The sequence below is a fragment of the Ochotona curzoniae genome, unplaced genomic scaffold (assembly GCF_017591425.1).
Source record: "Ochotona curzoniae isolate NIBS_2020 unplaced genomic scaffold, NIBS_Ocur_1.0 contig_43, whole genome shotgun sequence".
Taxonomy (NCBI): Eukaryota; Metazoa; Chordata; class Mammalia; order Lagomorpha; family Ochotonidae; genus Ochotona; species Ochotona curzoniae.
The window spans coordinates 26,717,897-26,731,807 of NW_024466218.1; the positions used below are offsets into that span (position 1 = coordinate 26,717,897).

Genomic DNA, 13,911 nt, shown 5'->3' on the forward strand with positions numbered 1-13,911 from the left:
TATCAGATTGACACAGTAAGGTCCCGTGATGACACCCATCAGCAGGCTTCTCTCGTTTTCTTTTCCCCTGTCCAGGAGGTGCAAGTTGAAGTGGAGAGGCCTGGCGCCTGGAAGCCCCTCCCATGGTGCCAACTCAGACAGGGAGAGGCCACCCCAGGAGATAAACATGGGGCGGGGGAGTGTATTTTCAATATGCTTTCTTAAGATAATGCTTCTGAAAGCTGCCCTGTATGCTTTAGGAAAGCTGACAACATACTGTGTGAGCGGGACCAGCCACTGGGGTGGATTTCACCCTAAGCGGCTGCCCCCGGCAGGACACAGAGAGGGAAAGGTGCCTGCCTGGTGTGGATCAGCAGCACGTCTGGCCAACACGAGCCTGGGCCCAGCTGAGCGTGCTGCTGAGGGGCTGCTGTCCCTCCACTCCCCGACCCCCTTGAGCCCACCATGCACACTGGCAAGAAACGACAGAGAAACCCAACATTACAACTTCTCTGACTTGGCAAGGATGGTATTTCCAAAATCTGATATGCCCCTGACTCTTTGAGAGAAAGGCTTCTTGGGAACAGCCTATGGCGTGGTGGGTAGGGGTGCATCTGCCCGCAGCACAGGTATGCCCTATGGACACTGGTTCCCGGCTCGGCTGCCTCAAAGCTGGTCTGGTTCCCTGCTAGTGGCCTGGAAAACAGTGGAAGATGGCCCCTACTACCCACCTGGGAGGCGTGGGTGAACTCCAGGCTTCTAGCTTCGAACTGGCCCAGTACTAGCTACTGGTGCTATCTGGAGAATGAACCAAAAAACGAACTCTCTCTCTCTGTCCCTGTCTTTGTAACTCTTTCTTGCCAATAAATAAATAGATCTTTAAATACACGAGCGTGCATACACACACACATTCATAGAGACTTCCGAATTTCCATCATATCCTGAACCTACACCCAAGGTGGCCAATTCTCACACGGGCTCCATGTTCCAGGTGAGCACCGCTAGGATGACCTCACTTGAAGGGCATCAGGCTCCGCAGAGCTGAGTTCTTCAAGCTGCCCCATTTCCAAGAGGAGGCCTAGTCAGCAAAGCCACACAGGCAGGACTGGAGGAGCCAGGGTCACCTGAAAGCCACGCCCTGACCCGTTGGCACCCACGAAGAACGGAACCATGCCCCCGAGTGGCACTCACACCTGGCAGACAGCGGGATGATTAAAGGAAGGGGGTATTTTAGACATGAACTTGTGATCTGATGACATCAGATGTCGACCTGGCTGTTTCATTCTCTCTTACCACAATGCAGTGTCACCAAACGAAACCACAGACTCTGCATAACTTGCAGTCTTACTTAATTGGCCAATTTCACCCAAAGCCAGTGCCAGTGTCAAAATCTGAATACTGGTTACCAAGCAAAAACTATTTCTCTTTTTAAAAAAATTTGCAGCATTTAACATTTTTATCTGTTTGTAACCATCACATTTTTTTGCCTAATGAGAAGTTTTCCTAATAGAAATTAACAAATGGATGCCACACAGATGTTAAAATTGTATAGTGGGCCCATTGTGGAAGCCTAGTGGTAAAAGTTCTCGCATGCACACACTGGGATCCCATATGGGTGCCAGTTCTAATCCCAGCTGCCCCACTTCCTATCCAGCTCCCTGCTTGTGACCCAGGAAAGCAGTGGAAGATGGCCCAGGGCCTTGGGACCCTGCACCCAGTGGGAGACCTGGAGGAGGTTTCAGGCTCCTGGTTTGGATCAGCTCAGTTCCGGCCATTGCGCTCACTTGGGGAGTGAATCATCAGACGAAGATCTTCCTGTCTCTCCTCCTCTCTGTATATCTGACTTCCCAATAAAAATAAATAAATATTTTTTTAAAAAAAAAGCCCAACTGGTTCCAATGTGTACCCTGGATTAGGACCTGGACAGATTCCCAAGCTCTAGAGAACGCGCGAGCTCTCCCTGCCTGCCTGCCTCGGTGTAAGCCAGCAGGAAGCTCACTCTGTGAACAGGAGGCTGCCTTGCTGCTCTTTCCTTGTACTTTACCCGAGACAGGTGCTGACATTCAGCTGCTGGCTGGTGGGTGCACGTGAGATCAATGGGTCAAAGAGCAAGTAAGTGAGCAGGTGAGCCGAAGAAACGAAGGCGCAAAGGCAATTCCTTGCCATGTTAGGAGAGACGGAGTGATTACTCAGGCAAGCCAGAGCTGATCCACGCTTCTCAGAGACCTGAAACGTATCCCCAACACCGCGGTGGGCCAGATATCTGGTGCAGTGGTTCAGTCGCTGTTTGAAACACCTACGTCCAATACTGGAGTATCTGACTCAAGTCCCAACTCCAGCTTCCTGCTAATGCGCACCCTGGCAGGCAACAGATGCTGGCTCAAGTAGTAGTGGCCCTGACACCTGTGCAAGAGACCCAGCTTGAGATCAAGGTCCTGGCTTTGACCTGTGCCAGTTCAGGCTTCTGAAGGCATCTGAGAAGTGAACCAGCATATGGAAGATCTCCTTTTCTCTCTGCCTTTCAGAAAAAGAGTGTATAAATATTTTTAAAAATCACTTTCACGATAAGGCATTATTCTTCTTTGGCCCCATTCCAAAGTAGAGAATAATTAGTTCTAGAACTTACATGCTAGTAACTTCTCTCCTTGCACTAAGCTGTCACATATTAAAATTATCAGACATTTGATGGTAGATGGGGTGCCTGGTCAAACCTGGGTCGTTCCGTGGGACTCTGTCCAGCTAATGTTGCAGGTGTCAACTACAGCTGGTCTGAAGGGTCTGGACCACGCAACAGACTCACCAGGAGACCAAGGACACAGATGCAGGACACAAAGATGTGCTTCCACCTGTACTCCTTTCCCAGGCGGGGCCACACCACAAGGGCTTGTGATGGAGCTGAGTACCACAGTAATGGGGAAACAGTAGGAAGATCTTTGCATCTCCTATTTCCACTGCTTACAGCACAGCAATAGCCAAACGGATTTACCTTTTACTAGGAAAAACCAATAACAAGCGGGAGAGTTTGTTCTCTGTCAAGCAGGAGTGAGCAGATGGCAGCCAAGGTCCCCACTGCTGCCACTGCCTGTGACATCTGTGACATGTGTTCCTAGACAGCAGACCTGCTGAGAGCCACAGCTGAGGTAGGCAGCAAACCTCACACTCAACAGGACAGTATGGCCACATTTCAGCTGACAAAATAGGCCTTCCCCACCACTAATGTCACACTGCTGTCTTCATTCTGATGCCCTTTATTACAGTGAGCATAGTTTAGTTACCTGAAGATGCACCCTTTTCTCCCTTTCTCTCTTTCTTTTCTCTTTCTCTTTTTCTTTTTCTCTTTCCTTCCTTCTTCTCTTTATTTCAATTGGTTTATTTTTATTGAAAAAGCAGATTTACACAGAGAAAGAGATACAGAGAGAAAGATCTTCCATTCGCTGATTCACTCCCCAAGTGGCTGTAATGCTCAGAGCTGATCTGAAGCTAGGAGCCATGAGCTTCTCTGGGTCTCCCACATGGGTACAGAGTCCCAAGGCTTTGGGCCATCCTCCACTGCTTTCCCAGGCCACAAGCAGGGAGCTGGATGGGAAGTGGGGCATCTGGGATATGGGACCTCAATGCATGCAAGGTGAGAACTTTAGCCACCAGCCTACCATGCCAGGCCCAGGTGCATCCTTTTCAATTTTAACATCCTTGACTTCCAACGTTTGTATATGCGCTGCCATAGTGAGCACCCTCTTGGTCTTAGCTGATGTGCACCATAGACAGTACATACAATGTTATGCCCTGCAATCACTTGTGTCTTGCATAAATTAGATACTGAACCTGCAGCTCAATGGAGCACTTGGTGCTTTGTGCTGCACGCAACTATTGTGCGTGGACATTCTCAGAGGATGGGCACAACCCTTTCTGTGGCTCTCGGTGCTATCAAGAGCTGAAAGCAATGGCCTTAGATTGCCTAGTGGCTTGTGGCTTTGTGACAGTTGGCTGCTTCTGTTCTAAATGCTGGCTTAATTATCTGACTAGAAAGAAAAGGTAAGAGCAGCAACCCAAATCCATTTCCCAAGGATTTTTTTTCCTGTGAGATCATGGGCATGAATCTTTTCATTCACGGTGTGTTACTTCTGCCCCAGAATCTAGCTCAACTGATCACATACCTTGCGCCTCTTGTGAACCTAACATTAGCTTTTATTTGTAATGGGAAAAGCACATGCTGACAGGATAATGCCTCCAGAACAAAGGGAAGTGACCAGGTAGTATGCAGAAATCCCCACGATTCAGGATGCGCTGGTCTACGTCACAGCACGTGGTACCGGAAGTGGTTTGGAGTTTCCTGATTCTTCTGAAGAAACAGGCCTAGGACCACAGGCCAATGACGGAGCACCCTACCTGTGTGAGGAGACAGTTCATCCAGCAGCTTCACCATGCCTTCCCCTTGCTTGGAGGTCCACATCTTGATAGGAGAGCCACCTCCAATCTTGCGGTACTGCTCCTGAATTTTGGGGGTCCGGCGTTTGGCAATGAATGGCCCCAGTTTGCTAAATCATTGAACAGGTAGAGAAGTGGATTTTATTATTCCACTTTAGCAAAGTGAGAGATGTTTGCTACTCAGTTTGAAAGAGAGAGAGAGGGAGAGGGGGAGAGAGAGAGAGAGAGAGAGAGAGAGAGAGAGAGAGGGAGAGAGAGAGAGAGAGAAACTAAAAATTCAAACACATGAATGGGAAAAAGAAAGGAGGAGGGAGAGAAGGATGAAAGAAAGAGAAAGCAAGCAGCCAGGATAACGATTTAGAACCTACGTGAATAATGCGCATTGCTTGCCCCAATGCTAATCAGCCATTAATGGCCAAGTCCAAATAGATCTTTAGGTATCTTTCAAGGTACTTCAGCTGTGGCAAGACAGCTATGACTTCCACAGCCCTGGAGAGGAAAGAGTTCAAGGAGAATCCCAACTTGCCATCCCCTACTGTGGCTGCCCAATATTACAGCCCTCTAACACACAACAGCAAAGAGTGCTGCCGCCATAACCACTGCCATGTGTGCATCAAGACTGCGTCAGACAAGTTGCCAGGCCATACAGGTATCTCTGTGTTTCTTACTTTTGGACAGGAAGTGTCATGAGATCTCGGTCCAAGAAGAGCCTCAGGAGGAAGTCATGAACATCTCCAAGGGTCTCAGGGCCTCCCATGTTTAGCATCAATATACCAGTTTTTGGCTTCCTACGAACAAAATAAGAAGTGAAATTCAGTGGCTGCTTGTCATCCTGCTTCTTTTCCAAGCTGGCAAACCCTCGTGTCACCTGTCTGGTGTAAGAGAAGAAGCCTACAACTTGTGCACAGCCACCACAGGGAGACCTCCCTAAGGACACCCAAGACCTCTGAACCCCCACAGTCCCAGCTCATACTCTGACCGTCTCTGAGTTCCCTTCAGATATAGGTCTTTGCTGTGCTTGGAACCGTTTCCTGCTAAACCGTCAGCTCTGCGCAAAGGTCCAGCTCTCTAGGTTCTGAGAGTCAAAGAGGAACAAGAAAGTGGTCCTGAGGCTCAAGCTCCTAGGAGGGCCTTATGCACACTCAGGAGACTCCTTCTCTCCAAACCTCATGTCTCCTCCTCTGTCTGGCAGGGAGCCCACTCCCTGCCTCCACTCGGTCATCTGAGAGCCCTGGTCACTTAGAAGGGACTGACACAGAACAGAGTCTCTGACAGCTCACATTCTGCAAAGTATTCATCCGAGCCCACCTTTCCTTCTCCTTACTTTTTATAAGCATTTATTTGAAAGACAAAGGAACAGACAGAAAGATATTACATTTGCTGGTCCACTCCCCTAAATGCACACAACAACTGGGCCTAAAGCAAGGATGCAGAACTCCATCCAGGATCTCCCTTGTGGGTGGCAGGGACCGAAGTACTTGGTCCATCATCTGCTGCCTTCCCAGGGCCTCTGGTAGGGAGCTGGGTCGGAAGTAGAGGAGGCACCCACATATGGGGTGTAGCTATTTCAAGTGTCAGCTTAACTCAGCACGCCACTGTGGCCCATCTTTCTTCCACTCCCTTCTCTTTAGTCATTTGTTCTTTCCTGCTGCTCTGTCTCCTCCACTAATTCAGAATGTGGTGACAATGACAGAGAAACAAAAGGACACAGTACTCCTTTCCTTTGTTCCCTGGTTAGTTTTACTTTGTGCATGTTTTAAAAATCGAGTTTCAATTCACAAAGTGGAAAAGTCACCTTTTTAAACCTTTTTCAGGCAATCGGAAATCTGTGAAGCCATCCCAATTTTCTCCTTCCAGATACCTTCATCACACCCCCAAAGAATCTTTGCATCCCTGATGGATACTTCCTGCTCACTCTCTCACCCCTCCTCACTGCTCATCTACTTTCTAGTGCTACAAACCTGCCTATCCATGAAACCTGAACTGTGGAACCCCACACCGGGGCCAGTCCTTCCACGCAGCATACAATGTTCAAGATTTACACACGTTGCAGCATGACCTATTATGTCACTCCTTCCTTTTGCTAAATAATATCCCATTATACAACCAAGTCCTCACTCATGCCTGATAAAGTGAGTGAAATAACCTACCACCATCATCACAAATACAGACGGTGGCCACTTTCTAACAGCCTGCTGGAATGGCTCCCCTGGGTGAAATCGTTCTTAGGACCTCCTAATACCCATGATGTTGTTAGGATTCTGTTTTTAAACAAGTGCTGGCAATACCTGGCCACAATGTTAGGCTATGTTTAATGTCAAATCTGCACAGAAAGAAACCAGTTTCTTAAACACTCTGTCGATGAACACGGTGACAATCTGAACTCTACTGACATTTTCAGATTCCTGAGCAAGGGAATTTTCTAATGGAGCTCCCATCGCAAAGATGAACTAAAACCATCTTTCATGTCGCTGTCACTGCTGAGCCTGTGGGAGCATGAGGGGAGTACAGGGAGCCAAATTGCCCTGCCTCCCCGTTGAGCCCCATTGTCCTAGAGGAAGAAGACTAAATCCCCTTTTTACTAAACCCAGGAACTACACGAGACTGTCCTATTATACAACCCTCCCACAGAGAAGTCCTACTGCTAAATTAACGCAGGTGTTGAGTCCTCTTTTCTTGATACCTGAAAATTCCAGACGCATTATTTTGTGAAGCTGTAATATTCTCTTAATCTTTCTACTTAGGCCACCAATCTTTTCCTGGGATCCTGTCTTTCGCCCTCCAAATCTGTGACTCACAATAAATTAAGTGCGTTTTCCTGTGGATGGCTGCCAGTTAACAGATTACTGGTTGAGAAAGCCCGGGCTGAAGGACTTACCTAAGCCACAGAGGGTATCAGTGTGCAAACGGGATTTAGGCTGGTGTTTTTCATCTGCAACACCTGAGCTCTGAACAAGTGCGGCTTTACGGCGGCTGTTGCTGTGCCCTACACACCATGTTGATCTCACACATGAAAGGGAGGCACGCGATTTGAAGACGCTGCAGTACGCATGCACTTCATTCAAAACTGTGTTGTGCATGATCAATGGTGCATTAGCAAGCTCTTGGCCAACTCCCCTCTACTCCAGAATGTGAAGTGCAAAGCGTTAGTTAAGGGTCTCTGCGCCTCTCCTCTCCAGACACGGCACACCTGAGGCCAAGATCAGACAGGGCAAGTTCCCTTTGTTAGAGCACAAAACAGCAAAAACATATTTGTAACTTCTCACTTGGAGGGCTACAGCTGAACGGGAGGAACGCCTTCTGGAATACTAGAGAAGAGAAGCGTGTGGATGGCTGACGGCAATTAACTGAGCTTTTCCCAGTCACTGGTAGAGAGGAATTTTGACTGTTACTAGCACAGAGAAAATGCTAGGTCTGTGGTGATGGATATGCCCAGTGACTCTGATCATTGCACACCAACTCACTACTGAAATACCACATTTTACCCTAAAGATATATGCAATTATTAGGTGTCCAAAAAACCCCCACACTAACTCTTTTCTTAAAAATGCATTTGGGGGCCTGGTGGCATGGCCTAGCAACTAAAGTCCTCCCCTTGAACACACCAGGATCCCATGTGGATGCCAGTTCCAATCCCGGCAGTCCTGCTTCCCATCCAGTTCCCTGCTTGTGGCCTGGGAAAACAGTTGAGGATGGCCTAAAGCCTAAAGCCTGAACCTGCGTGGGAGACCTGGAGAAAGTTCCTGGCTCCTGGCTTTGGATCAGCGCAGCACTGGCCATTGTGGTCACTTGGGGAGTGAATCATCGGACAGATGATTTTCTTCTCTGTCTCTCCTCAAAGTATATCTGACTTTGCAATAAAAATAAAATCTTCAAAAAAAACCACATTTGAACAGGCTTCAATGTTTTCCTTTTTTAACTTTTATATTCTGAGGTTCTTAAAACATGAACATTTTCCTCTGAACTAGTAAATATACATACGTAACAGCTTTAAGCTCATTAATTAATAATCAACTCTATTCTACTGTCTATATTCAATATCAAGAAATAGAAGCTGAATACCAGCTCTTCATTAAACCTATAAGAAATAGCTGGCTGGTGGTCCATCCTGCCTCCAGAACACAGTCCGGCAAACCAGCGCCCAGTGTGCACATGCACACTCCCATTACATATTTTGTGCATAAGCTCAGAGGAACACAGCTCCCCTTACCAGTTCATACAGAATCTATGATTCACTCACCACAGAGGTGAACGCAGCCACAGAGAAAGATGGCTGCAGAGTCTAAAAAAATTTGCTTCCAAGGTAGGTGTTATTACACAGGGGTTAAGCCACCACTTGGGACACTGGCAACCCATGTGGGAGTCTTGGTTCAGGCCCCAGTTATGCTGCTCCAGATCCAGTTCTCTGCTAACATGCCTGGGAATGATGATGGCCCAAGCGCTTGGCCTCCTGCCACTTAGGTGGCAAAAATGGATGGAGTTCTAGGCTTCTGGTTTCAGCTCAGCAAAAGTACCCAACCCGGCTATTCTCAGCATGTGGGGAATGAACCAGGAGGTAGAAATTCATTCTCTCTCTCTTCTACTTCTGTCTTGTCACTCTACTTTTCAAATAAATAAATAAACCTAAAATAAATTTACAAGTAAGTAATTTACTCTCTTCCCCTTTACAATTAAGTCTGAGAGCCCCTAATGCAGTCTGGTGTGTGGCCTAGCACCTGTCTGGACCAGTCCAAGCACCACAGAACAATGGGGAGGCCTGGCATTGGCATGATCAGAGACATGCATCACTTTCCCAACTTTTAACATCCAATAAAGCAGAAATAATCTAGGTACGCCATATTGTAAGGCTGGAAAAGTAAATTATGACTTAATACATGACTCTTAGCCTGCTAAAAATGTAGAAGAACAAATTTATATGATGATGCAGCAAGTAAAGAGATGATGCTATACAAATAATACACACAGTATTAGCACACTGCAGTAAACTTATACCGGACAAACATTAACAAACAAAATGCTAGGATTATAAGGGATTTTTTTTAAAAGTTTTTTTTTGTCCCATCTGATTATTCTAAAATGAACTATTTCTTTAATAGAATTGGGGGATTAAGATTTTTACTTCAATAACTTAACATTATGACTCTAGGATAATACAGCATCAAACTAACTCTTCTTCCAGGGTTCCATACAGAACCAGTTCTCCCAGTTACACCTGTCATTCCTGCCAAGCCCTCAGTGCCCACGGTTGAAGTGGGAAGGATGGCAGGGGAGCACGGAGACTGTGTCCTACTCAGTACAGTACTAAGATCATCCTTTAGGGGAACAGAGGCTGGGAAGAGAAGATCAGGGGCCCTAGCCCCAAAGCCCTGTCCCCAACAAACCTCAGCTTGCTTAGCATTCATTCTGTGTCCACCAACAAACGAGGAAAATATGAAGCACAACAGTAGAATATTGCCTTTTCGTGGCTGGATAACTTTGATGACAACTTCAGGTGTAGCAGAAATGTCAAGGAGTTAAACAAGTCACAGCTATTTTCTTTCACTCTGCCTGGTGGTAAAGTATGCTCATTCCATGTACTCATCCAAGTCACTTCCCTCTGGGGTCGCTGTACCTGTTGTGGTACAGTGAATCTAACCGCTGCTCTAACACCAGCATTCCATATGAGCACTGGTTCAAGTCCCAGTTTACCTGCTTCAAATCCAGTTCCCTGATGGTGCAACTGTGAAGCTAGTGGAAGCTGGCCCAAATACTTGGGCCCCTGCCAGCCACATGGGGATCTGGATGAAATTCCTGGCTCCCACTTCAGCCTAGCCCAGGCCTGGCTGTCGTGGCCATTTGGGGGAATGAGGTAGCAGATGGAATCTTGCTCTCTGACATGTGCACATTTTCTCTATCTCTCTCTCTCTCTGTCTACCTCTCTCCCTCTATCATTCTGCCTTTAAAAAGTCTTTTCAAAAATACATAACTTCTGATAGCACTTTCCACAGCCACTGTGTAAAGCAAGACTGAGACCACCTGCCATGTGCAAGAAAATGGTCCCACCTGGAGACCAGCACGCTTAGCAAAATAAGCCGGATCCCAAAGGACAAATACCATACGTTCTCTCTGATATAAGGCAGCTTTATGTAAAATTAAAAATAGACAGGTATAGATAATCAAGTATACACATATAGTCGCACAGATGAACTATATAATGGAGACTAGCATAGTGGGAAGTAAAGCTACATTGCAGTATGCATCTCTATTCCCAAATAGAAGCAGGACTCCCACCAAAACATGTAAATAAACCTGTACAGTATGATACTAAATATTCTACCTTTGCTTATACCTACCATGTTATGTATGTTTAGGTAGCAGAAAGTTAATCTTGTGACTATTACTAAGGGCCAATGTTACTGTGATGATTCGGAGGGAAATGGGACAAGGGAGAAACAGAGGAACAGAGGGGTGCGGGAGGAAAGAACCCCTATACCTACAAAACTGTATCGTGCTAAATAACACATATACCTGACCAATTGGAATAACAAACAGACTGAAAACAACCAACACCTGTCTCGAAGAAGACCCTCAGCAATGTCCTGGCTCCCCTACCCCAGAAGTGGCGAGAGTGAAGCATGAAACAACTGACCCCGTCTCTAACAGATCAGACATCACACCCACGGTCTATAATTACGTTCCCTGTGCGCAGATGAAAGGCAATGATGCCGTTTGCTACAGAAACTCTGGGTGGATCGGTTATGCTTTATCTCGCATAAGACATGGACTGTGTAGGTGTAACTACATTAAGTTCCTAAATCCTTTTCTAGCCAACATATCATTTGTATTACATGACATGTTCCAGAACAAAATTCTTATGGGATCTGCAGGCTGGCCGTACTCAACAGCATGTGCTCCGTCGCAAGCCCTGGTGTGGGGTGTGAGGGGAAAGGAGAGCACCCGAAGGGTAACAGCCTCCGGGAAGGGAGGGCATGACGAATGCCACCCCTGTGTGCTGAGTTTCTCCGCACTTCTCCTCTATGGCAGCTGTTGCCACCAATGCTGGCATCAACAAAGACAAGTTCTATTTGTGCCTAAACTAGACTCCTACCTCTTCTCCGGGTGAACTTGAGGCTTTGCACTTTTGGCACGCTCAGTTGTCTCAGAGGTGGCAGTGGCAGTGGCTGCTGCTGTACCCAACTGACACTTTCGTGGCTGATGGGCCCTCAGGCCGCCATGTGCTGCTGTAACAAAACAAAGTGTTAGCATGCAATCCAGCTGCACAGTCATTTCCTCTGCAGAGGTCCTGGGGCGGGATTCCTGCAGTTAGCGCTTTCAGAGCTGCCACGGCAGAGGGGAATTTCCTAGTATTTCTGCCGGGTGGATAAAGACACAAAGGCCTCTCAAGGGGCTGGGGTGTAGGTTCACAACCTCTTGGATGGTCTCTTAGGAGCTGCAAGGAGTCTTCCCAGAAACCACACCTACTCCTCTCTGTCTTGACCACAGACTTTGTTCTGATCCCTCTTGGGAACCACAATGCCTTTTGAATCCTGGAGGAAAGGGGCTGGGTGTCTTGACCAAGGGATGAGCCCCAGAAATTGGGCTCATTTTTTTCAACAAGTTGGTGATCTTATTTCTGCCACCAAGTCTTCTACAGGGAAAAGCACCTGTGCCAGCAAGCTCAGTACCACCCTTGGTCCTTAACAAGAATGGCCTCTGCTTTATAGGACCTACTCTGGCCCTCCCACTGCACCCATGCCAGGGGACCCTGCCTCTGAGTAAAATATCTCGAAGAAGCTCCTGGCTTTTAATCAGCTCAGCTCCAGCCATTGTGGCTACTTGCAGAGTGAATCAGAGAATGGAAGATTTTTCTCTGTGTCTCTCCTTCTCTCCATCAATCTGCCTTTCCAATAAGAATAAATAAATCTTAAAAGTAAATGAAATGGTGATACCTTGCCGCTGGAACTCATGTGAGGGTAAGATAAGGGGAGACCAGTGTCTGCCCCATAATGTACACCAGCACTCATTTCATTTGGAACTTTCTAAAGTATAGCAAGGGCACCTGTCACCTCATTTCCAGCTTTCCAGAGGGGGTACATTCCCAACAGAGCTAATTACATAAGACTGCGCTGAGCAATCCTTACTAGCTCAGAACACACATGCAGACACTGACATCAGGAAGTTCAATTCCACTTGAATGAAGTCTCAAGTCAACAAGCTTCTTTTATCTTCAACAAGTGTAATTCTGAACTACATGCTGAGATTTCACCAGGTTGTTGTCGGTCTGCAATGTCCCCAGGTATGAATGAGACTACACTGGATTCCATGAGGCATGAGAAGAAAACTTAGACATTCCACAATTTGCTTGTTGCTAATGAGATTCCCTTCTGGGAATCTAAAAAAGAAAAAACGAAGGGAAATAAAGGAAGAAGATGGGGTGGGACTGGGCCTTCCAATGAGAATGTCGGGATTTCCTGTAACAATTTCCGAGCCACTTAAACTGTCACTATGCCCTCCCCTTAGAACATTCTGATCACTGTGGTCAGCGAGAAGCAGGATGCCACTAGCAAGGGGATCCTTTCCAGTCAGAGGTCAGTGTGAACACGTCCAGCCCTCTGGCCATCTCGGTGCCCTCCTCCAAAGGGCTTAAGGGTCTAGATAGAGAATGTCTTCTCCCAAAGGATCAGTGACTGCCAGGGTCACTCCAAGGATCAGCTGAAACCCCTGCAGAGACCCCACTCCCACTCCACGAGACTCAGCAGGTGCAGGCAGCACAGCAGAGCAAAGACGGTGTGGGTTCCACAGCCAGAGATCCCAGCAGAAACCCCACAGGGGACGCACAAGCCAGCTGGCTGTGCTTGGGCAACACACTGGGCCACCACACTGGGCCACCACGAGTCTCCCTTTTCTCATCTGTAAAGGGAAGATAAGCCCCACCTTGCAGGGTTGCTGTGACAAGTATAGGGTGGGGGAGGAGAAACCTACATCCAGCCACAAGCATACATGCTGGTGTGCACACACTGCATGAGGTTAAGCAAAGAGGTTAAGAAGGCCCAAGAGCACAAACTAGCCAACTTAAGAATTAAGCCTGGGGGGCTAGGGGGCAGAGGCCTAGCAGCTAAAGCCCTCACCCTGAATGCGCCAGGATCCCATATGGGCGCTGGTTCTAATCCCAGCAGCCCCACTTCCCATCCAGCTCCCTGCTTGTGGCCTGGGAAAGCAGTCAAGGATGGCCCAAAGCCTTGGGACCCAGCAGCTGCGTGGGGGACCTAAAAAAGTTCCTGGCTCCTGGCTTCGGATTGACGCAGCACTGGTCATTGCAGTCACTTGGGGAGTGAATCATCGGACAGAAGATCTTCCTCTCTGTCTCTCCTCCTCTATGTATATCAGACTTTCCAATTAAAAAAAAAAAATTAAGCCTGGGGCTAGCATAATGGTGTAGTAAGTTAATCTGTCTGTAGCACGAGCATCCCATGTGGGTGCTGGTTCAAATCCTGGCTCCTTTACTTCCCACCCAGCTCCCTGCTTGTA

At 47.5% G+C, this 13,911-nt stretch overlaps 1 protein-coding gene across 4 annotated transcripts in view; it reads right to left on the bottom strand.

The window, feature by feature from the left end:
* Positions 1–13,911, bottom strand: part of FECH (ferrochelatase) — a 33,691-nt gene that overhangs the window by 18,229 nt on the left and 1,551 nt on the right. For 3 of the 4 annotated variants that reach the window (XM_040985032.1, XM_040985035.1, XM_040985031.1), the window contains 3 exons: positions 11,492–11,624; positions 5,073–5,192; positions 4,366–4,514 (listed from right to left, as the gene is read on the bottom strand). In XM_040985032.1, coding sequence (XP_040840966.1) covers positions 4,366–4,514; positions 5,073–5,192; positions 11,492–11,624 — 402 coding nt within the window. Of the gene's footprint in view, positions 1–4,365; positions 4,515–5,072; positions 5,193–11,491; positions 11,625–13,911 lie in introns of those variants that run through there. The other variant, XM_040985033.1, reaches the window with a different exon arrangement.